The 26,741-nt window shown below is 39.6% G+C and overlaps 1 protein-coding gene across 1 annotated transcript in view; it reads right to left on the bottom strand.

Annotated features, from left to right (window-relative positions):
• Positions 1-17,598, bottom strand: part of SVIL (supervillin) — a 149,739-nt gene extending 132,141 nt beyond the window's left edge. Inside the window, exon 1 of the mRNA XM_084618439.1 lies at positions 17,462-17,598. Within this exon, the coding sequence (XP_084474565.1) occupies positions 17,462-17,483 (22 nt within the window). The 5' untranslated portion in view covers positions 17,484-17,598. The remainder of the gene's footprint in view (positions 1-17,461) is intronic.
• Between the last annotated feature and the right edge of the window lie 9,143 nt (positions 17,599-26,741).

The raw sequence follows: 26,741 nt of genomic DNA, 5'->3' as shown, positions 1-26,741 counted from the left end.
TTGTCCACATATCTATTCAGGAGACACCATCATAGGGCCTAATCACATCAGCCACACTATCAGAGGCTCGTTCACCACATCTACCAATGTGATATATGCCATCATGTGCCAGCAATGACCCTCTGCCATGTACATTGGCCAAACTGGACAGTCTATGTAAAAGAATAAATGGACACAAATCAGACGTCAAGAATTGTAACATTCAAAAACTAGTCAGAGAACACTTCAATCTCTCTGGTCACTAGATTACAGACCTAAAAGTCGCAATATTACAACAAAAGAACTTCAAAAACAGACTCCAAGGAGAGACTGCTGAATTGAATTAATTTGCAAACTGGATATAATTAACTTAGCTTGAATAAAGACTGGGAGTGGATGTGTCATTACACAAAGTAAAACTATTTCCCCATGTTTATTTTCCCCCCCTACTGTTCCTCATACGTTCTTGTCAACTGCTGGAAATGGCCCACCTTGATTATCACTACAAAAGGTTTTTGGTTTTTTTCCTCTCCTGCTGGTAATAGCTCACCTTATCTGATCCTCTCCTTACAGTGTGTATGGTAACATCCATTGTTTCATATTTTCTGTGTATATAAAATCTCCCCACTGTATTTTCCACTGAATGCATCCAATGAAGTGAGCTGTAGCTCATGAAAGCTCATGCTCAAATAAATTTGCTAGTCTCTACCGTGCTACAAGTCCTCCTTTTCTTTTTAAGTTCAGTAAAGTGTGTGCTTCTTTAAAGCTAACGAGTTGGAGTGTATTACTGCCTCTGTAAGGCTGCAAACCTAAACACTGTCTCTGTGAGGGTCCAGTGAAAGGGACTGTCCCTGCAGTAGAATGATTTGGGAGCAAATTCAGAGCCAGAAGGGTACTAAGGTCAGCCTGCAAGCAGAAACCAGCTTAGGCAGAGCCAGGGTGAGGCTTGTGCGGTGCTGGCAGGCTGTTGGGGTCCATGCCTGCACCGATGTGGCACAGCCACAAGACATCTAGGGTTACAAGGGAGATGATGACCAACCCCTTACTGGCCTGGGTGAACCCAAACATCAAAACATATTATACCAAGTTACAGACGTTTCCGTTAACTTTTGTTTGCCAGGGGATGGAAACAAGCTGTGAATCTGTAGTTCTCCTTAGACTCCACACAAGTTTTTTTTTTGTTTGTTTGTTTAGTTTTTTTTAAAGGAACATTTAATATTGTTAACCATGCAAAGTATTGGTAACATCATCTCTCTGAAAGGGAATCAACCGTTTGTATGCTGTGGTCATCCTTCAAACGTACAAATTTTAGCCTTTATATTTATCCAACGTTACCCTAGTATTTGCTGGTTTCAGAGTAACAGCCATGTTAGTCTGTATTCGCAAAAAGAAAAGGAGTACTTGTGGCACCTTAGAGACTAACCAATTTATTTGAGCATGAGCTTTCGTGAGCTACAGCTCACTTCATCGGATGCATACCGTGGAAACTGCAGCAGACTTTATATACACACAGAGATCATGAAACAATACCTCCTCCCACCCCACTGTCCTGCTGGTAATAGCTTATCTAAAGTGATCATCAAGTTGGGCCATTTCCAGCACAAATCCAGGTTCTCTCACCCTCCACCCCCCCACCCCCTCCACACACACAAACTCACTCTCCTGCTGGGAATAGCCCATCCAAAGTGACCACTCTCCCTACAATGTGCATGATAATCAAGGTGGGCCATGTCCAACACAAATCCAGGCTCTCTCACCCCCCCCCTTTTTTTTCCCGGGGACACACACACACACACACACACACACACACTCACTCTCCTGCTGGCAATAGCTCATCCAAACTGACCACTCTCCAAGTTTAAACCCAAGTTTAACCAGAATGTTCGGGGGGGGGGGGGAGGGGGGACCTTGATTACCATGCACATTGTAGGGAGAGTGGTCACTTTGGATGAGCTATTACCAGCAGGAGAGTGAGTTTGTGTATGGGGGTGGGGGTGGGGGTGAGAAAACCTGGATTTGTGCTGGAAATGGCCCACCTTGATTATCATGCACATTGTAGGGAGAGTGGTCACTTTGGATGAGCTATTCCCAGCAGGAGAGTGAGTTTGTGTGGGGGGGGGGGGGGTGGAGGGTGAGAAAACCTGGATTTGTGCTGGAAATGGCCCAACTTGATGATCACTTTAGATAAGCTATTACCAGCAGGACAGTGGGGTGGGAGGAGGTATTGTTTCATGATCTCTGTGTGTATATAAAGTCTGCTGCAGTTTCCACGGTATGCATCCGATGAAGTGAGCTGTAGCTCACGAAAGCTCATGCTCAAATAAATTGGTTAGTCTCTAAGGTGCCACAAGTACTCCTTTTCTTCTTCCTAGTATTTGCAGTATTCCCTTACCCTACTGATTACCACAAATACTGAGGTCTATTTATTTAACACAACTGGCAGTTTTTTAAGAGGATAACCACTATGTCCCTTCCCTCGTCCAAAGATACCCTCTGCCAGCAAACCAGCAATTGTGATCAACACAAAAACGGAACAAGAGAAAGGTCAGTCTCAGCATTTGAAATGAAGATCTGTTTACTTAATAGATGGAAGTAAGCACTTAGTTTCTCTATATTGGATATACTTTTAATTCAGGGATCGATTTATAAAATGCAAAGAACAGATAACGTCCCCGAAAGGCTTTCCCACACAGTATAATCTCATCATAGTTTCCTAGACAATGTAATTATTGAACTAAATAGCCTAGTATTTTGCCATCTCTATAATTACCTCTGGAGTTTTCATCACTACCCCTCAAGGTGCTTCTAATTTTAATGGCCTATTCATTAATACTAATTTGCTAACATTACACTTCCAGAGATTTATACAAACCCAGTGACAATGCTGCTTTCAATCCTTTGTATTATACTTGCTGTTTGCTTTGTGTTTATTACAAACCCAGTTTTATGCTGTCAGAAAATTTATCTAGCCTGTAGTTGGTCCTTCCATCTAGGTCATTTACACAGATTAGCAGAAGCAGCAGACATCACAGTACCACAGATTGGATACCTATTAATCTCCTTCCTGGACATCATGCCTCTTTCACATGGGTTAATCTGTGATAGGCTTTTAAAACTATTTTTTCCCCTTATCTCCTATTTCACTCCCTTTACATGTCATTTGACTTAAAAGAAATTTTCAAGGTTTATCCCACATATGGGAGCAAATTTCACCCTTCTGAAGACCAAATAATTCACATAAAAATTCTGAGAGATTTGTTCAGACAGTTGTTTTACATACCCAACTTACTCCAATACATGCTACAAGCCTGCTGGAAACTGGTACATTACAGAAGCTAAATAAAGTTTGTGACACATTCCATGAAGTTCAATACCAAGAAGATTTATGGGAGTCTGAATAGTTTTTTGTTTGCATATCAAGGGGACTGAAATGATAACTCATATGACAGTCATTTATTTCCCACTGCCCACAACAGTAGCATCCAGTACTGCACTTAGAACAAGTTTAAAATTAAGTTACACAACATGTCACCCACGATCTAATTCACAAAAAGCTGCTGGGCAGGGTTGGGATTTACAGCAGCTCCCAACTTCAAAAGAGCAACAGAACTGGCTAGAATTTAACGGTGTGGACAATTCACATTTATGCAAGCTTCTGATTTGCATAGGGCAGCTATCTGCAGTATGGGACAGAGAAAAAACAGCATAGTTGTCATTTGATATAAGAGGCTGCTCAAATAACAAAAGGATTTGCCCTTGGTATCTATCAGTAACAAGAAGCCAAGTTTGTGAACCCAGTGAAATTTAAACTACACTTGAAGTGCTAATCCAGAGATTTTAAAACTTTCAGTAGCCATCCTCCTAACGTCACTGCAAAGTTGACATAAAAAAACGTTGAAAGCTAAGTAGCATACCATTTCTACTGCACAGACATTTGGCTATAGTTTTTACTTGTCAACAGATGGGCAGTACAAGGCAGTATAGAATTCTGATCCTCATTTCCCTGCTCGGAGTTTACTAGCTCAGTCACCTTTGAAAGCTAATTTAAAACAATTTATAGACAATGCAAGTTTGTTCAGCTTCTGTGCAAACAAATATGGCCAAAATCTGGCGTGGCATAGAAGAAGACCAAAAACCAGGTATTAACGTCATTATTCATTTTTCTATCATGGAGATACTTGAGCTATTTCCAAAGCAGTAATGAGGCCTGGACTCGGAAGGATCCAATTTCCTACTGCTGCCCAAATGTCTCCTTGGTAAAGGTAATATTTAAAGTGGGTCTCCATATCTAACCGGTAGAATATTCACATTGTGTGAGGGAGGAGGGGGAACCCTCAGATAAGAGAAAGGTAGAGGGCTGTAAGTAAAATCTAGGACCAATCACTCTAAATGGAGGCCAGCAGGATAGGACAGAAGTCTGGGGGACTGACCTGAGAAGGTCTGTGGTGAAGATCTCGGAATCAGAAGCCTGCTCAATCTGAGCAGAACACAGGCTTGCCTTCAGGGCAGATAATTCTAGCCATCCCAGGTGTTCTCACATTGAGGACTGTTAGTCAGCCAGCACCTTGATAAAGAAGAAGGATGCAATTGTAAACTCTAATTATGCTCAATGTAAGGATCTGGATTAGCAGGACCAACCATAAATATTGCATAGATGCCAGTCTCCTACGGCATGTTAAAGTAATTGTCCCAAAAAAATTTCAGGGAAGAAAGTAGTTTAAGAGTGTTAATCAAATCTTTAAATTTATTTTAAATTAAGTTTACTTGCAATATTAAGTAGTCAAGCAGTATTATGAAAACAACCACTAAGTATGTGATGTAACATCTACATCAGTGTAGAATGAACAAAAAGGAATCTCAAGCTATTGAGTAAGAAGTTGTCACAGTCACAGGGCTAGCTGCACCTCTGATCCCTTGTCTGGGGTTACTGAGAACACCTTTTCAGATGGCAGGCCTCATGCCTTTACCTCTCCTGGGATAGAATTCATGGTTCCCCACTTTCAGACTGGTCCTAGGCTATAGTAACTTATTTACCAAGCGTTCTTATCCTGCACATCCAACTCTGTTTCAGTATCTGTGGTTCTTTCCTTTGGGAGCCTGTGGCAAGTGGGGAGTACAGTGACCCAAAACACCCTTCTTAAAACAAACTGTTTAATCTTAAAAGTAGGAACAAAGCATAACATAATAGAATGGATTTTAAAAAGACAAAAAGGACTACTTGCATATCTATCTTACCTAGAATTTAACCACTCTCAGGGAGACTCTGGAAGGACTAATCTCTCTCAAGCCTTCTCACAGCTGATTTTAGGGTATAGTCCCAAAAACTTGTCTTCCACTTAAGAAACAAAGGATCTTTAAAATCTCCTGGATCCCTTGACCAACACCCTCCACAGGGAGCAAGTCATTCCTGAAGAAGCCAGTCTGGCAAGACCAGGAGGGAGCTGAACAAGAGCATAAAAATGAATGGCCTCTTGCATTGTCTCAAGTGTTTGCTACAGTGAACATCATAACCCAGTCAAGATACAGCACCCATAAATTACAGGCAGCTCCAAATCCATCACAGAAGTCTAATAAAACACTTAATTGCCTTTGGCATGATTTAGAAGCACCTAGTCATTTAAATGTTTCTGTAGAGACCAATTGCTTTTATGCTCACTTTAGTGAACCTAGCAAGTTCCCATGAGCCAAAAATACACGTTACCTATACTAGGACCTCCAATTCATGCCCAATATATAATATATTTTATATTTTATATAAACATTAATCCAGCCTATATTGTAGGTCCAGAGGCAGCTAGTTATTCACAAAGTAGCCACCTTTAACCCTCAGAATTCTAAACAAAGTTTTGTCCCCAGACTGAAGATGTTCTTCTAACTGGTTGTAGGAGGTCCCTTGAAATGAAGTGGACAATTAAGGGTTAGATTGTATTTATAAAGGATTAATAGAGACAATTAAGGGTAACAGGCAGTGTGGAATGTTACAAATCGATGTAATGAGCCACAAAATCAGTGGTTTGTGTATGTCTACACCACAAGTAATACAGTGGCACTGCTGCAGCTATGCTGCTGTAGTGTAGATACTTGCTAAAGAGACAGAAAGGGATTTTCCATCTCTGTAGTAAATCTATCCCCTCAGGGAGCAGTAGCTAGTTCAATAGAAGCATTCTTCCATCAACCTAGCAGTGTCTAAACCAGGATTTAGGTCATCTTAAACTACGTGTCTCAGGGGTTTGAATTTCGCACCCGTGAGGGACTAGCTAATTTGTTCGAAGTTCTGAGTGTAGAACAGATCTTTATTATGAGCTGTAGTTTACCGGCAGTAACCACAACATACATTTGTAACTGTGGGTATCAGTCTCTTCTTTCTTCCTAATCTGGAATTTGATTTTGCATTTCTAGTAGCTCTACAATTAACAGTGCTCTGTCAAACCCCAATTAGTACATAAGAACAGCCATACTGGGTCACACCAATGGTCCATCTAGCCCAGTATCTGGTGTTCCAACAGTGGCCAATGCCAGGTGCTTCAGAGGAAATGAACCAAACAGGTAATCATCAAGTGATCCATCCATTAGTCACCCATCAGAAACCAAATCAGTCATGAGGAAAGTCCTGGTTGAAATGCTAATCAAACACCTTTGTGGGTTGTGCAACTTCCAAATACCTTCCTCTGATCTGACCCAAATTAGTGATTATAGGAACCCTCCCCACAGATAATGTTACTTGATAGGTAATGGCCTCTGAAACCTTTATTTATGAAAATAAGGTAAGCTAATACTGGGGACTTCATGTAATAACAATAATGTGACAAAAAGGATGCTAAGACTAAGCTGTCCTCTTTTTCAAGCCAGAAGAGTCAAACTATCAAGTTGGAGGTTAAAAGCTATGTGTAATCTTTACCTATACAAAATTACATTGTCATGCAGTATTTCTTCATATCTTTTACCTTTTGGACTTTTAAAGATGTGGGATGCATCAAGTTTGGAATCCAATTATCCATTTCAAGTATTATAATAGAGACCATACAATAACCTGGAAAGTTTGAAGGCAACATTCTATTTACTTTGGAACCACACTTCAGCAAGTGACTTCCATTTAAAAGCTACAGGATAATGCTGTCAAATCAGATAACTGTTTATTACATTCCCCCTAATTTTATTGAAGTAAAAAATATAATAGCGATAAGCAATAGCAGGATAGTCTGTTAGATAATGTCAATATGTACCCCCTCTTTACTTTGATGATTTCAGGCTCCTGGCACAGGACTGCAGTATACTACACTAAAAAATAAATCAAAAAGCCAAAAGCAAGGAAAGATTAAAATTAGAAAAGCAAACCTTTGACTGCTTTGAATGAGGAACATGTCAGTGTAGATAATTTTAGTTGGGGCCACTTTGACAGAGTGCTGGAAGCTAACAGGTGAGCCAGCACTCTGGTCACTTAGACACCAATCAGTTCCCTTGGAAAAGGCTGATTGGGGATATGCAGCTGATCAGTCTGGGAGAGCTGATAAATCAATTAGCTATTAGCTCAGGGGTATAAAAGAGGACACCAGAAGGAAGTGAGGAGGGAGGACCTGGGCTAACTGAGCCCAATATGATCTGACATCTTGCGGAAGGGAGATCTCTGTTCCTCCCTGGCCCTGTGGGAAAAACAAAATATTTTGCTACATGAGACTGGTGATGGGAATATAAATAAATTCACATGAACGTGCCACATTCTGATGTAGTCTGAGAGTCTTCCAGGGCATCATAGAACAGGGACAGAACACACCCCATTACTGCCACCTTAATTTGAATTATTGTGCATTAAATGTTATGAGTTCACCTAGCAGGCAATACCATGACCAATCAGGGACACGATCATAGGGTTTAAAGGCAAACAGGGCTTCCTGCTACATGCACATAACAGAGTTTATGAGAGATCATAATGGCAAGTAGGTTGAAATAAATTTTGTTACCAAAGTATTCTTTAAAATACTACTTTCTCTCTGAACACAAAATAAAAGCAACAATTTTGTGGAAAGAATACATTTCCTGAGGTGAAATATTTTTACTTTCTCCATAAAATAAAACTAGTAAAACTCCAGAGTTTTTTTTTTTAAGTGCAGTTGCACATTTATATAAACGTTGATGTTTTAGCTAATTAGTTAGTGCATCAATTGAAGGCTTAAGGAAAGCACTATTTTATTGAAAATCTGCAAAGGTGGTGTTCTGTTTTTTTGGAGCAAGAGTTTTGGTTTAATGGTTCTCTTACACTTGGCTCTACTCAGTCATTTCAAAGTTACTTTTGCAGCCAAACAGAGATGCTAAGCCGGGGCTTTATGTAGTAGGAGAGCACTCATTAAAAAGTGAGAGCCCCCGGGCTAATACTTTGTCCAGTCTTTATAACATCCATATGTAGTTTGATAAAACAAAGTCATGCTTATATTAAATTACTATTTTCAATTAGTACAATAATAACGTTTATTGTTAACTTTGAAATTTACAGTATTGTTGTTCTGTACTTTCATTGCTGGAATATTTTATAGTTTATGGAGCTCTACACATAAATCAGTGATACCAGATCATGATTTTATCAGCCAGGCACAGTAATTATTTTCACTAGTATTTTCCATGATCAGAGATAGCGAACTAAGATTACAGTGTTTAATTGCACAAGCTCCAGTTCAACACTTAAACTACAACAATTAAGTCACTGACTGTTTTTGCAATGCAATTTTATGAGGCACTACAGCTACAAGATGGAACTTCTTACTTTTTTGGAGAGTTATTTTGGAACTGAAGAGCATGAATGCTGTTCAGAACCCAGGAAGCAGTAAAGGCTAAATTGAATTTAAAAATGTCAATTTGCATCATCCAAATGTGAGATTTCATCTGAGACGCTATTTAGGCTGTGATTTTTCAATGGGGCCCAAGGGGGTGGGTGCTCAAATCCCAATAGTTTGCAAAGGAAATAGGCTGTGTTTAGCTCTTTTGAAAAATCCCAGCCTCTGGTGTTTCCAATTGCTCCCCTGCTCCCCCAAACTCCCAGTTTGGATGCTATGTGCTCTTGAACAAGGAACACATGCTTTGACTTGAAGTAATTTTGAAATAAATTAACTTTGTAGAAACAGGATTCTGAAAATGTGCAGTGTATTGCATTTGCCTTAGCTTCAGAAGTTCATTGAACTGCTTAGAGTTACTCCATTGAGTTTCTGGGCCAGCATCTCCACATGCCTTCTAAATAGCATGGATATAAACACACATTGAGTACTGTTCGATGTCATTCTTTTCCTGCAACCCCCCGACCCAACCATCTAACTTTTCAGCATGTGTGTATTATATGTGGCTAGTGGCAACTCAAACCAATAGAGATATTGCAAGTGTAACCAAAACTTGAAGCATGACTCTCTATCCCTTACTAGTAGCCAGATCACGGAGATTTGTAAGTCTGCTACTGGCGGCTTTGAGACCAAACGCCTGGGCCTTAGCTGAGGCAGTAGGGGTTAGATCTAGAGGTCTGTGGTTCAATGACTGTGAGGACGATGCACCCAGGGAAGTGGTGTTACAGAGTTAACAGATTAAGGGCTTGTCTACACTGGTAATTTACCACGCTGCAATTTTTTTTCTCAGGGGTGTGAAAAAACACACCCCTGAGCGCAGCAAGTTTCAGTGCTACAAAGAGGCAGTGTAAACAGTGCCGCAGCGCTGGGAGCTACGCCCCTCATGGAGGTGGTTTTTTAGAGCACTGGGAGACTGCTGCGCCACGGCTACACGAGGCACGTTAAAGCGCTGCTGCGGCAGTGCTTTAGCATTGCCGGTGTAGACTAGCCTTAAGTGTACAAGCTGAAGATGCTATTCATTAGCGAACTTCTATATCCCCCTCCAAACAAACATACTGAGCCTTGCAGCACACCTTAGAGGTTAGGTAATAGTTCCTTGTGCAATTTTTACACAGGGGGAAAATGAAGGTTCAAACAATTTAAGTGACTTTGGCACCAAAAGTGATAGGAATTGAACCTAGATGTCCCTACTGCCAGTACCATGTTGTAAACACAAGGCCACCATTTCAGTGCCTCGGTGAATACTAGCCCTGGTTCCTAGGTTTCATATTTCAGTACAATATAATGGTTGAGGTGATTTTTTTTTTTAGTTAATTAAGAGTATACATACTACTATTTGAGGTGTTCCCTGGCAGCTTAATGGAACAGATTGCCATAAGTGAGAGACCGGGAAAGGAAAGCTCACGTGAAGCACATGAAATCTGAACATACTTTAGAGCATTTCTTACATGTTTAATCTCATTTTGAATACTACATCTCATACCCCATTTCCACCACAATGGAAAATAGACCGTAAATTATCTAGTGCATCTTTCAAAAAAGTTATCTTACATTTGAGACCAATCTGATTAAACAAAAAATGAGATCCTACCGCTGTCAGCTCAATGCCAATAGTTTTCTAACAGTAGATTTTGCAGGTATAATCACAGTGAACATCTGGTAATAATTAACTTCATACAAATAATACTGTTAACTCCCCACTGCTCTTTGGCATGCACAGTTTTCTCTGATCTACTGAGAGTCTACACAGCACTTCTCCAAATACCTGAATAAAGTCTGTTAGAAAGTGTTAGAAACTGAAACCTCATTAGTCATATGTTACAAAATGTCAAATCCTGTGGAAATAGCTGCAAAATAATGTGGCCTGAATTTTTTCCTAGAACATCATTGGTATTACTAGCAACACATGATGCTTTTTAATGTCCAAGCTCATCACTAAGTAAACATGCTTCATCATATAAATTACATGAGGAATTTTGAGACTGTTATCCTAGCCAAATTACTTTAAATATTCTCTCTTCAAGGACTACAGCTAAACATTTTCAATTTGGATATGCAATGTCTTTTTTTTTTTTCATTTAAGTTATAAAAAATTGATTTGATACAACAATTCAAGCTTACAAAGAAAAGAATGTGTTCCATTAATAAATCTAAGCCCATCAGTAAAGGCTTGGTGTATAATTTTCCTGTTTTCTATACTGAAAGACTTCATTGAACAAAGCATTTTTATCGTCAGTTACCCAATGCATCCTTATCTGCTTAAGGCAGATTCCAACTAGAACATGCTTTGCTCACTAAAACCAGAGACCTTCATGTGGTTCAGTTACTTCAACTAGATAGTTTACAGTTAACACAAAGATAAGAATGTGTCATTAAAAAGCAGAAGAAAATCTTGCCTACTGCTTCTTTAAGAGGAAATTATGCCCTTCAATTCTGGCTAGAGGGCAGAGTCCTTCACAGTGCAGAAAGGCAGTCTGAATACAAATCTTCCATCACAAGCAATGCCTGTGGAAGGTGAGCTGTCTCAGGTCACCAGCTACACCTTTGCATTCCAAAGCTACAACTCACTTACAATTATAATTAGTGACAACCATGCTATATACATCCTATGGCAGTATTTTTTTTTTATTTCTTTAGCTACATTCTTCATATTAAAATTCACTTGGATGAACTGATCTCATGGACCTGTTCTATAAGAAAAAAATGAAGGTAGTGGGTTTTCCTATGTCAAAACATAAATTCCACAAATTAGCGAGAACACAAATGTGCATAAGCAAGTGCCCTGGGTTTTTAAAAAAAGCATTCACACCACCACTTGGAGAAACTGGATCTCCAGAGGAAAACAACTTCAGCTCATGATGCTTAATGATGTGTATAATGGACCAATTTGCTTTTACAACTTACTGTGTGCTTTCTTTCCCCCTCACAAATAAAGCTATAGTGATTGCAGAATGCACCTTAATTCTCTGTGGTGGCTAGTGACACTTACCCTAGGACTCAACTGTAGCATCTTTGTCATCTCACTACAACAGACTGGGTCCACCATACTTTTACAATAAGTAAAACAAAGGAGAAATGACATTTCACTTTTCCTTAACCAGAATCCCAGAGGCTCAGTGTATGTAATGTTTCCTTTCTGCATAATGAATTGAAGATAGAATTCTTTGGACATCTTTAATGGATTAAAGATAAGGAGCTACCTTTCCGTGCCCTCCTCCCCCACCCCACCCCATCACAGTACCAGGATTAGGACTTTTGCTTGAACGCCAGAGCTACACACCTGTAGTCCTACCTGAATAAAGGAGGTTCCTAGTTCAAAATATTCGTACACCGACTTAGTTTCTGCTAGGAATGTGACAGATGAAAAGAGTACTTCTAAAAAGTAGAATGATTAATGCTTGACATACTGACTATTTTCCCTGTTATCTTTGGGGGAATTGGTTAATTGCTGAATCCTAGTAATTTGAGAATTCGTTGTATGAAGAGGGACCGATAACATTTCTTTTCATTAATCAAAATGCTTCCTAAAATATCCAGTTACATCTTCAGTACATTTGAAGTTAGATCCAAGCTTAAGGATTCTAGCACAATCTTCCTGTTCTTACAGGATGGTAACCCTGGATTTGAACTGATACATAAGACTTACCACATCCTCATGTATGTTTGAATGCTGCACTAGCCCTGTAAATTCCTAATTCATAGAAGGGTTAGTCCCAATTCCCCTGCCCAAAACCACCATGCAGGGGGTCAGATTCAGAAACAGATGAGACATTTTCCAAAAGCACTCTTCAATGCGTGGTTATAAGTGCAAAGTATAGGTATGTTAATATAGTGATATGATTTATTACCAGCCCTCTTTCTCAGTGGCAGCAGACAAGGAATAATTGACTTATGTGAAGAGGTAACATTTTAGAATATGCTGCTATTAAAATCCAAACCTAGTCAACCGATTGATAAGGGGAGGAATTATTTTTAAAAAAGAGTTACAAGAGTTTTAGTGAGATAAGATAGTAAAAACATTGAGAACACAACTAACTTCTGTTTGTCAGAGACTGAGCTGACATGGCGTCTGAAGGATGGTTTCGGTTGATGCAGCATGTGACTAAGGCTACAAGTTCTGTACTGGGGAAGATCCATCCTTGTGTAATATACTGGACAGACTTAGACCGCATGCATAGGTTTCAATGGGCATTCAAGCAGAATTTACCAAAACTCAAGTGCATACAAAAAACAACAACTAAAACTTTTAATAAAATGTCTCACCTCCACTCACCAACTGATGAAAGAGGACTGTTAACAGTTAAATACATAAAATCTAGCTGTCTGGCCCTTTTGATGCTGCATAGTGAAACACCTGAGTAGAACACAATCTCAAAGGGATAGCAGGTAGATTAAGGGAACGTGTTTTTAAAACTGTTTGAGGAAAGGTTATGGTTTTGCAGTTCAAGTACTGGGAGATAAACTCATGATCACTAGCTCCTGAGAACCTACATCATCCTTTCCTCCGTTTCTCCATCTTTAAAATGGGGATGGTATTTATATTTCCTTCACAGGATGTTTTGTAAATTAGTGTCTCTAAACCAGTTAACGTAGAACATCAGGGGGTATACTGGGAGAGAAGAAAGAAAAACCCTAAAGGTTCAACAGCTAATAATGCTGTGCTGATGGTCAAGAATGAATGTGCAACCAGTTTCCTCACCGGGGTATCTTAACAGAGAAAGCCAGAGAACATGTGAAAAGAATGGAAACTGGAGAGTCAGAGATAAGTATTCTGAGTAAACTTTCAAGTCTATCAATTGTTAAAATGCAGCTGTTGTATCTCATCTAAACTACTATAAGACTTCTGTCAGATTCAAATCATACATTTAAGTATCGGTTTTACAACACCTGCCCCAAAACACTGGGGAGGAGGAAGGGGGGAAAAACCACTGCAATATCTTTTACTTAAATAATATTCCTATTCCAATTTGAGATATTGGTATAATAGGTTAATACACTCAAAAAGTATCACGTTTCACACACAATCCAGGTCAGTGACAGACTTTCCATCCATATTGAAATGAACTCTTCATTTAAACAAAACCACAAGAATAAAAATGCCTCAAAGGAAGACTGAATGACTGGCATGCACAGGCTGGAAAAAACTACTGGCACTTCAACCTGACAAAGCTTCAAACATTCTCAAAACAACTGCCTTTTAAACATCTGCTTTCAAGCGTTTAGAAAGAGGTGTTACTTACTTCAAAATCCTGAGTTATTTTTTTTTTAAAACTGCTTGTCTGCTTTTATATAGGAAAAAAGTTTTCACAAAATAGTCACAGAATTATTGCAACTCCTTCTAACCAACAGTAAGAGTTAGACTTCCATAGCAATATTTTGGTGAAGTTTCTCACTTCAGCTAAAAATTTCTTTCCAAAGAATATAAAACATTCAGGTGCTAAGAAAACAAAAATGACACCTCACTCAAGTTACCAAATATCAACATGCAAGCTTGGCAACATCTGCAGCCAAGATGATTCAGAGACAGATAAATTTAGAACGGTGCTTTCCTATGGCATGTGGGTGCCAAATAGAGTAAATATGCAAAAGCTATATTCCAAGTGCTGCTTCTGATATATTTGGGAAGAAAGTTATTAGCAAAACTCTCCTTTCAAAAGTCCTCAGCCGTCTAAAGTCCTCAACAATGTAGTTCCCTGATCTGCCTTTAGTGTTTCCATCCATCACTTGATTTATCCACATAAAACTTCAGGCTCTCCAACCTCCGAGGACTAAGCCAAATGCAGTGTGGCAACTTCACATGGGACCAACCATTTATGGGCTGAACAGTAGAGCTTTGATACCAGCTAATCTACCATAAATAGCTCTTGAAACTCAGAAGGATCAGATCAGCTGTTGCAACACTCCCAGCCTGTAGTTACTTCAAATCCACTTATATTGTCAACTATGGCCTGCAGCTTTCATTTTAAATCCCCACCCCCACCCCACCAAACCAAGAAATTAAAAACAGCACAAACTAAAGGGCAATAAAAAAAGAAAGCCAATCACAATATGAGAAGGGCCTGGGAATGGGATGGAAAGTAGAGAGAGTGCTTCTAGTAAAGATTTTTATTAAAATAGTATCTCTGAAAATCCTTCTAAAAACCAGCAGAGTTTTAGTGTGTAAGAAAGCACTTTAACAATCTGATGTCCAAGACAAAATAATAGCCCAGACTTGCAAAGCAAATGATCTGAAATAAGTAAATGGAAGAATGAACAACAAATTGAGTTTTAAAAGCAAGTGAAATTGAGCAGATAGTAATGCTGTAACAATTTGAGTGTTTTTATTAGAGTGAGTGGATTAAACTGCCTAGATATTTTTCCATGACTTTTAAAAACAAAAACCAAATGTTAAAATATTATCCTTGGAGCAAATCTTAGACCTTCATTTTAATACATGCTTAAAGTACCATGTTTCCTTTGAAGTATTTAGAAGTGTTTTCCCACCCCAAAAACCAAGAACTACCATTTAAATACCTGAACATTTTGAAGCCACTGGCTATTTTTATGTTTTACCAATGCAAGGCAATGTAACTTTCTAAAAATATTAACTGCACTACTGAAGTACAGTGACACCTGGAGAAGTGTAAAATAGTGACATTGTCCTGAGGCAAAATTTAAGAGAGAGAACTTACAAATAATGATGCCTGAACAGCATTTCATTTTAAGTTACTCAACATCGCAGGGAAAGAACACGCCAATTAAAGTACATTTTCTTGAACTGAAAGTATAAAATTAGATGTAATCTTTAAGATTAAATTATATGCTTCCACATTCTCGCTCAGGTTCATCCTTACAAACAAAACAAGCCCACAACTGTTTCCATGAATCCTACAAATTACAGTGCTTGGAAGAAGGGTAGTGCAGAGAAGACACTGGAGTAGGTCTTGAGAGAGCTGTGTTTAAGTCCCAGCTCTGCATGAGTCTCTCTCTGAGACCTCAGACAAGTCACTTAGTCTGTGACTCAGTTCCCCTTCTTCAAAATGGGAATACTGCTCCCTGTTACCATGAGTTCACACAGCGCTTCGCAAAATGAGGGTCTGAATTTTGGTTAGGGCCTATATGTAATGAAAATGAAGTAATGTTTGAAAATCCCCAAAAGGATTTCCCCAGAAGGAAAATCATGGATAACCAGTTAGCTTTGTGTTGCATTCCATCACCTTCCTCATTCTGCACATTGTCAACTTAGACAGTGGCAAGGTCCTGGTTTCAACCTTGTCTGCAAAGCACCTAGCATACTGTGAGAACCACATCGGAGTCACTGGTTTTAATCGTGCCCAGGTTACTAGTTTCAAAGTAGTTTCAGTAAAATGCTGGTGACTTAAGTAAAGGTGTTTGCAATCTTTGCTCAGTTTCTGGTGAAGAAATGTCCATCAACAAAATCACCTCAGCTGGCCTGCTTTTGAAGTCTGAGCAGAAAGGCCAAGAATTGAAAGAGGGCATGGAGACAACTTTTCCTCAGGCCCTAGAGAATAAATATTAATTCAAATGGGGCCAGATGCACATTACTGGAGAAAGGCACTGGGCTGACAAGTATTCAGAACTGTGAAATTTGTCCCAACTGTTTTGTGTTCCAGTTTGAACATTATTCAAAAAAGTCCTTCATTTTTAAGTAAAACAATTTCTAAGATCAGTAGCCTTTCCCACCACAACTGAGTATACTGTGGCTGATAACAGAAGGGATTCAAAAGAATTCTTATATTACTATATTCATTAAAATGGAGTAAATAATCTGTTTGTGATGGGAATCAGACTGAAAGCAACAAGAAAATTTATCCACAGGTACAGCAAAAGTTCTGGCAATTAGTGCTCTCTCCATATCCATTTAAATCCTGGCTCTCTTATCTGAAGACTTCTAAAAATGACTGACCCTTAAGACACGGACACCACTTCCCGTGAATAAGAAACTGGACTGAGATTACCAACACATTTCACACAAACCACTACACAGCCAAACAGTAAGTTTATTGTAACTACCAACACAGGTGGAATTTTAAGGCCCTGTTCCCACCCTCCTGAACTATTCCCTTTTTAGCAAACCCCAACGTTGTTTAAGATCCTATTTTCACACAAGCTGCCTTAGTAATACAAAACATGGGAAGAGGTTCTGAATCTTGTAAGAGTGCTGTGACCCCAATCACACACACTACAAGATTCTGTAGGGTCCCAAAGACCTTGAGGAGTTACAGCTACAAATTTTAGCTTCACCATTAGTTTTTGCTTACTATCATAGGTTTCCCTCCAGGATACCTCACAGTGCATATATGTGATTCAGCCTACACATTTCATGGACAGTTATCTTGGCTTCTCTAGAAGTGAGACACTGGAGCTGTAATTCAGACCCATGACGACTGTCCCTTTAATGAAGTCAGAAGGGCTCGTATTAACATGCTCATTGTGGTATCCTGGACTCATATTTCCAGAGAAGACCATGTTTCAATGCGTAACAGTCATGGAATAATTATAGTATAATACACACACTATGCCAAGTTTATTGCAGGCTTTGTAAGATGTAGAACTATACAAGAAACTGCATTACTTACAAAAAAGTTAGCTACTAGCTTTGCTCCTTCCTGTGAAAAGCTTTGTTACACACCGAGAAAGACAAACTTAATGCAACTTACCAGCGTCCATTGTTAGAATCATGACCCCACTTCTGTATCTCAGAAGCAGAAAGCCTTACCATCCAGTGTTATGTGAATAACTCAAAGGGACACAGCATGGCTTTGTTTCAGCTTTTATCTTCTGGCTCATACACTCCTCCTCCCTCTTGTGGGATAAAAGCACTGCCTGTACCCTCTGCCTAGCTATCCCTATTGGTTCATTTAAAATACCTCATTTATTTAGCATATTCACGTTTCTGTGCGAGCCTAAAAAACCCACATAGTTTTTGTCCAGCCTGGTTTCTCCCCCTCTGGGAGAGGGAAAAGTTCACTCTTTCAATGACTGAATAGTCCCAATTGGTTTCATTTTAATAGGGCCAAAATACTTTCCCCAGCACACTGCCTGAGAAACACACTGCCTATATGCTGGGGAGAGGCAACAAAACACCCCCCCACCCACTGCAGTAACCCCGAATTCTAACGTGCTTCTCATCCACAGGGCGAATGGCTGAAGGATCCACGTAGTTTGGGGGCCCATCTAAAGAGCTGTCATCCAACCCTGCTGCAGTGAAAAACCGCATTCTCTTTTACATCTGGATATACCATGGTGAGGCAGGATTTACCCTCTTAGGGTTTTCTTCACAGTGTAGACATACCTGTGACTGGCCAACCAACTCAGGCTCATGGGGCTTGAGCTATGGGACTGTTTCATTGCTGTGTAGACTTCCGGGCTGGAGCCCGAGCTCTGGGACCTTCCCATCCTGCCCGAGCCCATGAGTCCAAGTTGGCTGGCACAGGCTAGCTGCACGTTTTTCTTTGCTGTATAGACATACCCTTAGACAATTTGAAGGTTGTTAGGAAGTAATCTGACTGCATGAAAAGCACATGTGAATACCACCTAGAACTCTAAGGGCTGGCAGACTATTTGTTCCTCACTGAGGGGGATCTATAAAAGTAGCAACTGGTTTCATGGCTCCTACAATGTATGGTCTTGTGTGAAATACTCAGAGGTTTTAAATCCATTTAAAAAACAACATTCCAGCTAAGGATGGGGAGGGGGTGTGACAGGGTCAGACCAGATGGCTATAGGAGAGTAAGAGAAGGCAGATATATTAGCCCCAGGTTAAGTAGATCCCTTTTCCCTGGGTAAGGTAACAGGGAAGGTTCCAGAACAATCAGGAACCTTCTGGAGACAATTAAGACAGACAGGCTAATTGGCTGCAGGTGTTCTAATCAAGAAGCTGCTAGAATCAATTAAGACAGGCAAATCAGGGCACCTGGGTTTTAAAAGGAGCTCACTTCAGTTTGTTGTGCGTGCGTGTGAGGAGCAGGGAGTAAGAGGTGCTAGGAGCTGAGAGTGAGAACTCGGACTGTTGGAGGACTGAGGCATACAAGCATTATCAGACACCAGGAGGAAGGTCCTGTGGTGAGGATAAAGAAGGTGTTGGGAGGAGGCCATGGGGAAGTAGCCCAGGGAGTTGTAGCTGTCACACAGCTGTTCCAGGAGGCACTCTAGACACATGCATTCCACAGGGCCCTGGGCTGGAACCCAGAGTAGAGGGCGGGCCTGGGTTCCCCCCAAATCCTCCCAACTCCTGGTCAGACACAGGAGTTGTCGACCTGGACTGTGAATTCAGAAAAATGGCCAAGCTGAGGGCTGCCGTGAAGCTCCAAGGCGAGCAAATCTGCCAATAAGCGGAAGACCCACCAAGGTAGAGCAGGAACTTTGCCACAGGGGAAATAAACACACCACAACAAAAAACAATTTAATGGAATTTCTATTTGATAGGGAGATGGCAGGATTCTCAACTTTAATGGAGCTGAAGGAAGGCCCAAATAAAAAAAATTTTTTAAAATAAAAGTTGCTTTTGTATCGTGAAATCCTTAAGATCTGAAGTTTGACTTTGAAAGTTAAGGTGATCTCTCTTATAGCTTGAATGGTCAACAGAATGTATGTCTATACACATGCTTCAAACAGAGTGAATGAAATGCCACTGTTCTTTATCTGTCTTCTGATAAGCACCAGCTAAGCATCACTTTTTCTAAATTAAGAGTGTATACTCACTAAGCTGTAACCTCAGCACACTAGTTACGGTAGGACTCATAACTCAGTGATAAAGCCACAAGTAAAATTTTGAAATTATTACCTATTCAAGCAAAGGGTTCTCCCTTCTTTTTAAGGATGTGAACTGCATGTTATAAACACTGAGTTTAAGGCTTTCCAAACAAATTGGAACCCATAATTAGGAGGATTAGCATGAGCAATATTGCTGAATCACCATCCCTCATAATATATTTTTTGCATCTACTCTGGCTTTAAGTGGCATTGTACCAGGATACAGGCCTGATTCAGTCTGTTAACCACACTGGAAAAATAATACATGAAGAAAGACGACAACTTATTCCTGGCATCCAGAGTTACAATAATAGGACACCAAAACAAGAGTTTGGGAAGAAATATGAACTCTCATGCTTCAAGATATAAGCTAACCCTTAATTAATGGGAGCAAGGAAGAAACTTTCCATGTGAGAAAGTTATTCCCTAACTGCCTACTCCACAGTTCCAAGCATTTTTCTTTGAAGTAGCTGGTACTTAGTCCCTATCTGATACAAGAAACAGGTCTAAATGGGCCACTGGTATCATCCCATACTGCAGTTCCTAGAATACAGAAGATAAGCCTCTCTATCACCTGAAAGTCGGTTACCTCAGGTGACAATTCAGTCCCCAGTCTTACAATTGGCAGGAACAGTCATTTCCACTTTTAGAAGGAAATTCTTGAACTCATCTGCCATTAAAGCTTCCCAAGCATTCAAACCTGCTTTAACTACATTTCTGCAACTAAAGCATCAAATATTTGTTCTGGGGAATGCCACACAATGAGAGGGATACAGAACCTGGTTTGGCAAGTCAGTATGTAGAAGTTACTGCTATCTAATCACAGAGTGGCAAAGGCACAAATCATTTCAACGTTAAAAGAATGATAAATGGATACAAATATGGTAGTACTCATCAACCTGTGCATATGCTAAACACAGATTAAATGGTTCTCAGAAAGGAGTTGACTCCAAACTAGTAAAGATGAAGCAGGAACAGTTTGATTGGTATCAATGGAAATGAGGAAATAAAAGTAGCCCCATAGGCATGTAGAGCCAGAGTATGTTTCTAGCTTATTTAAATTAGATTTAGTGATGATATTCAATCTCTGACATTAACAGTGTAAACACTATTGCATTGTATCAAAACAACATGGGTCTTGTAAAAATTGGGTATCACTGGTATGTCAGTTACAACCCATTGAAGAGAAGTGAAAATTTCACTAGGTCACAAGCTGCATTATGGCTGAACTTTTATAAAAGAGAACGATTAGAGGATGCCAAGTGTAGTTTATTTGATTTCATGAAGCTACACCAAACTGACATTTTGCAGCCTTCCCAAGGTGACAATCAGGAAGTAACAGAATTAAGAGTTGCATGTGGAGCCTTCACTTTGCTCCCTTTTGTGTATGCCTCATGATACAATCCAATTGCCTGGTCCCATGCTATTTCACACATACGTATCATACAATTTATTGCCTTTGATACAAGGCAATTTTTGTTGTTGCTGCTGTTTATACTGTTTTCACTGGTGTTATGGTCCAGTATATACACTGATTTAGACTTTTTAAGTAAGTCCTCCCTCAGGTATGTATTTTAACAGTTAGCAGCTAATAGAGTTTCTGTGGCAGTTTGGGAGGATTTTTAAAAATTTCTTTCTTCCTTCTTTGTCTCTAGGAATAAGTACTAGGAAAAGAAGACAATGATGGTTCCTGAGGCGAAACTAGCAAGGACCCAAGCAGGAGAGGAGACAGAAGATGGTTGGATGAGGAAGCTACGTGATATGCCACATCCTTGAGTGGGTATCTGATGGAAGCGCCTATGCATGAAATGTTACCTGATATAGTTCAGGGCAGAGATGATCCAAAAAGATAAAAATAAGCAGCTGCAGACTAATGATAAAATTCAGACGGTGATCTGAAGATACAAAAACAGGAGAGAAGAGAAGAGGTTACAGACAACTCAATATTTGCTGACATCAGATCAACAAAAGAACCTGGAGGGAAAACTGCAAGAAGAGAAGGGTGATCCATGGCAGAATGTGACCACCAGACAAAACAGAGGAAGAGACTGGCTAGTGTAGGTGAAAAAAAAGTTAAGTTTGGTGCATTGGAAAAAGAAGAGAAACAGGCAGATGGGGATGCGAGCGGGGGAGAAAAAAAAGGAAAAACAGTCCCTGCAGAAGAGACAATGAAGATAGCTAGGGACCAATTCTATGGAAAAAATTAGGATAATGCTGGCCGCTGCTTCTCACAACTCCCAATGGCCGGGAATGGCAAACCACGGCCACTGGGAGCTGCAGGGAGCCGTGCCTGCAGACAGTCAACGTAAACAAAATGTCTCACGGCCCTCCAGCGGATTACCCTGATGGGCAGTGGGCCCAAGGTTGCCGACCCTGGTCTAACCTCAGTAGTCAGCCTTTGAAACAAAATTATGAAAGAAAGAATAATTAAATCCATAGAGAAAACAGAAGAAGGGTTTACCAAAGGTAAATTGTGCCAGATAGTTATTTGCTTAAAGAAGGAAATTAAATTGACTTTAGTGAAGAGAAATGCAGTAGAACTAATACACAGACTTCAGAAAAGCATTTGACATAATGGCACGTGGGAAATCATTGGTTAAATTAGGGAAGATGGGGATCAGTACAAGCACTGTAAAGTGAATAAGGAACTGGCTAAAGGGGAGAATGCAACAGGTTGTGTGAAGGTGAATTATCAGACTGGAGGGAGGTTACTAGTGGAGTTCATCAAGGATCAGTCTTGGGACTAATCATCTTTAATATTTTTATTAAATGACCTTAGCACAAAAGTAGGAGTGTGCTAATGAAATCTTCTGATAATACAAAGTTGGGAGGCAATGTCAATACAGAGGAAAATGGATATATTATACAGGAAGATCTGGAGTAACAGAAATGGGATGAAATTCAATAGTACAAAATGCAAAGTCATGCACACAGGGTCTCATAAGAATTTCTGCTACAAACTGGAGGGATCATCAGTTGGAACAGAGGAAGAGAGAGAGCTGGGTGTGTGGGTTGATCACAGGATGATTACAAGACACTACTGTGCTGTGGCTGTGAAAAAAAAAAAAAAAAGCAAATGCAATCTAAGATGTAGCTGGTGAGGAATTTCCAGTAGAGATACAGTGGTTTAATCCTATTGTAAAAGGCACTGTTAAGACCTCAGCTGGAATACTGTGTACAATTCTGGTCACTTGTGGTCAAAAAAGACTAATACAAGCTCAAAACAGGTACAGAGAAGAGCCACGAGAATCATATGGGGAATGAGGGCGCATCTTATGAGAGGAAATGGGGAAAGTTTGGCTTATTCAGCCTAGCAAAAAGAAGGCTGCGATGGGATAGGATTACTCTTTACAAGTACTTTAGGGGAACAAACACCAGGGATGGGGAAGAGCACTTTCTACTCAAGGACGTTATCAGCACAAGAACAAATGGGTGTAAACTGGCCAAGAACAAATTCAGACTGGAAGGTTTCTAACTATCAGAGTGAGCTTCAAGAACAGCCTCCCAATAGGAGTTGGGGGTGGGAGGGAAGACAAACAACTTAATTAGCTTTGAGAGAGAGCTGGACAAATTTATGATTATGAGTATATGATGAAGGTGTCCGTGATATTAGGGGGCAGTTCTCAGCAGTCCTGGGGTTCTCCTTCCAGTTGTCTTATGTTCCTAAAGCTCATACTTCATGGCTTCAACTGATCACGTGCAGGGGTCAGGAAGTGATTTCCCTCCCTATGTATTTTGTGTGGGATTTTCTTTGGTCTTCTTTTGCTGAAGCATCAGAAATAGTCACCCCTGGAAATGGGACACTGGCCAGGGTAGCCCAGTGATCTGAGGTGGCATCGAGCAACTCTCATACTTAGTTGGCTGGTGCTTGTTCAGAGGCTCAGGGTCTAACTGATCTCCACATGTGAGGTCAGGATCCAATTTTCCCTCAACTCAGACTGGCTGATACTAAGGGGGTTTTTCCATCTTCCTTTGGAGCGTGTGGGTACAGCTCACTTGCCAGAATTATCTGAATACCTCTCTCAATCAATCCTCTGACACTGCGGAGGCCTCAGGCATTGGTGAACCTTGGTACCTCATATTTTCTGGCTGTAGCACATAATTGTTTAGTCTCCTGTGGGCTGTAATATTTTGGTCTAATTTCGCTTATTGGGTTTAAAGTGCATGTGTTGGCAGCCTGTGATATACAGGAGGTCAGAATAGAGGATGGTGGTCCCTTCTGGCCTTAAATTAGGTGACTAATAAATTTAGTCAGTATTCAGGTACCATAGTCCACACCCCACAAAACCAGCAGCACAGCCTTCCTCGGGTCCTATTCAACGGATGTGGCAGTGAACTACAAAGCTGAGCTACAAAATTAAGTGGCCTACAGAGGCCAGCAATTTTTTCAATTATCATTCTCTGTTCTACTACTCTATAGTGTGTAATAATATATAGTGTGTAACTCTATATATAAACTCTATGGTGTATAATATAAAAATACACAGCAGTTGTATCAAAATGTTTTATCACACTGAGAATTATACCTTGCTTCAAGTCATTAAACGGTATGCATATCTCCAGTGTTGTGAAAAAACTGCAAATTAATATGCCTCAGAAGTTGTTCACTTTGTGTAATTAGACTAGTTATGATTAGGGCTGTCAATTAATAGCAGTTAACTCATGCAATTAACTAAAAAAATTTATCACGATTAAAAAAATGTATCACAATTAATAGTACGATTAAAGCTGCTGTTAAACAATAGAATACCAATTGAAATTTATTAAATATTTTTGGAGGTTTTTCTACATTTTCAAATATATTGACTTCTATTACAAACACAGAATAGAAAGGGTACACAGCTCACTTTATATTATTTTTATTACAAATGTTTGCAATGTAAAAATGATAAAAGAAATAGTTTTTCAATTCACCTCATACAAGTACTGTAGTGCACTCTCATCATGAAAGTGCATATTACAAATGTAGATTTTTTTTTGTTACATAACTGCACTCAAAAACAAAATAATGTAAAATTTTAGAGCCCACAAGTCCACTCAGTCCTACTTCTTGTTCAGCCAATCACTAAGACAAACAACTTTGCTTATATTTACGAGAGATAATGCTGCCCACTTCTTATTTACAACGTCACCTGAGTGCGAGAACAGGTGTTCACATGGCACTTTTGTAGCCGGCATTGTAAGGTATTTATGTGCCAGATATGCTAAACATTCATATGCCCCTTCTGGCTTCAGCCACCATTCTAGAGGACATGCTTCCATGCTGACGACGCTCATTTAAAAAAATAATGCATTAATTAAATTTGTGACTGAACTCCTTAGGGGGAATTGTATGTCCCCTGCTCTGTTTTACCCACATTCTGCCTTATATTTCATGTTATAGCAGTCTTGAATGACGACCCAGCACGTTGTTCATTTTAAGAACACTTTCACTGCAGATTTGACAAAACGCAAAGAAGTTACCAATGTCACATTTCTAAAAAGATACAGCACTTGACCCAAGGTTGAAGCATCTGGAGTGCCTTCCAAATCTGAAAGGGACAAGATGTGGAGCATGCTTTCATAAGTCTAAAAAGACCAACACTCTGATGTGGATACTACAGAACCTGAACCACCAAAAAAGAAAATCAACTGTCTGCTGGTGGCATCTGACTCAGATGATGAAAATGAACATGCGTCGGTCCGCTCTGCTTTGGATCATTATTGAGCAGAACCCATTTTCAGCATTTAGCTGATTGAAGCATGAAAGCACATAAGAATCTTTAGAGCGTCTGGCATGTAAATATCTTGTGACGCCGGCTACAACACTACCATGCGAACGCCTGTTCTCACTTTCAAGTGACACTGTAAACAAGAAGCGGGCAGCATTATCTCCCTCAAATGTGAATACACTTGTTTGTGTGAGCGATTGGCTGAACAAGTAGGACTCAGTGGACTTGTAGGCTCTAAAGTATTACATTGTTTTGTTTTTGAATGCAATTATTTCTGTATTTCTATTTTTATTCTATATTTTTAAGTTCAATTTTCATGATAAAGAGATTGCACTACTGAACTTGTATGAGATATTTTTTACAGTGCAAATATTTGTAATCAAAAATAAATATAAAGTGAGCACTATACACTTTGTTTTCTGTATTGTAATTGAAATCAATATATTTGAAAATGTAGAAAACATCACAAAATTTTAAATAAATTGTATTCTATTATTTTTTTAACAGCACGATTTATCAAGATTAATTTTTTTAATCGCTTGACAGCCCTAGTTAGGATTATACATGCAACTTTAGCTTTGTCATTTATTGACTTGACTTCTTAGTTGTGCAGCCTTAATATTCATGGATTTTTTTTCTTTAAAGTTAAGTTTCATTTAATGAATAAAGTTTTAAAATGACTTATAACAGTTAAATTGAATCCAATTTTCACTACAACAGTGAAGAGACCTTGTGCAATGAATCTATGCCGAGTTTCCCTTTTCTACCCCAAGTCCTTTTGGCTCCTCAGGCTCTTAAGACATAGATAAGAAATAATTCTCCTGTTCTTCCTGTTCTTGAGGACAAAGGGTTTGATGGAGGGAATACACACACACACACACACACACACACACCCCTTCCCTCCTACCCACCTTACTCCCCAACTCTGTCCTGAAGAGTAAGTGAATCATTTTTTCCTCAAACTTTCCAAGCCCGCGGAATCTGAGCTTGAGGAATAAAAGTTAAGGAAAGTTATAAGCAACTGAAAACAAAGGATATGAACTGAAATTCTTATACAACCCTCACCATTAGCAGTCACTGCCACTCTCATAACTGTAGTAACATTATAACTTCAGCAGACACAATCACTACACATGGTGAAGGACAGTTTGGCCACAACTTCTCCAACATAGCTCAATAGTAGAGTAGTTATACTACTAAAATACAGCTGGTTCATGAGAAGAGTATTTACCTACTACAAATCCATATTTTGCGGCCTGAAATAAGATGATAAATTTGTTAGTCTCTAAGGTGCCACAAAGACTCGTCGTTGTTCTTGGACTTCAGTTTGAGTCAAGTTTATTTCTCCATTTGTAATAAATGTGAGCAGAAAGCCCAAGCAGAGAGATTGACCAAGTTTAAGAGATGAAATGGGAGAGAAACAGTTGCCAAAAGTGTGACAGTTTTCTGGGTTAACCAGAGTTCTAAACTAAGA

Source organism: Lepidochelys olivacea (genome assembly GCF_965140295.1).
Source record: "Lepidochelys olivacea isolate rLepOli2 genome assembly, chromosome: 2".
Lineage (NCBI taxonomy): Eukaryota > Metazoa > Chordata > Testudines > Cheloniidae > Lepidochelys > Lepidochelys olivacea.
The sequence above is the reverse complement of the archived record's forward strand: the minus strand, read 5'-3'. Positions and strand labels throughout refer to the sequence as shown.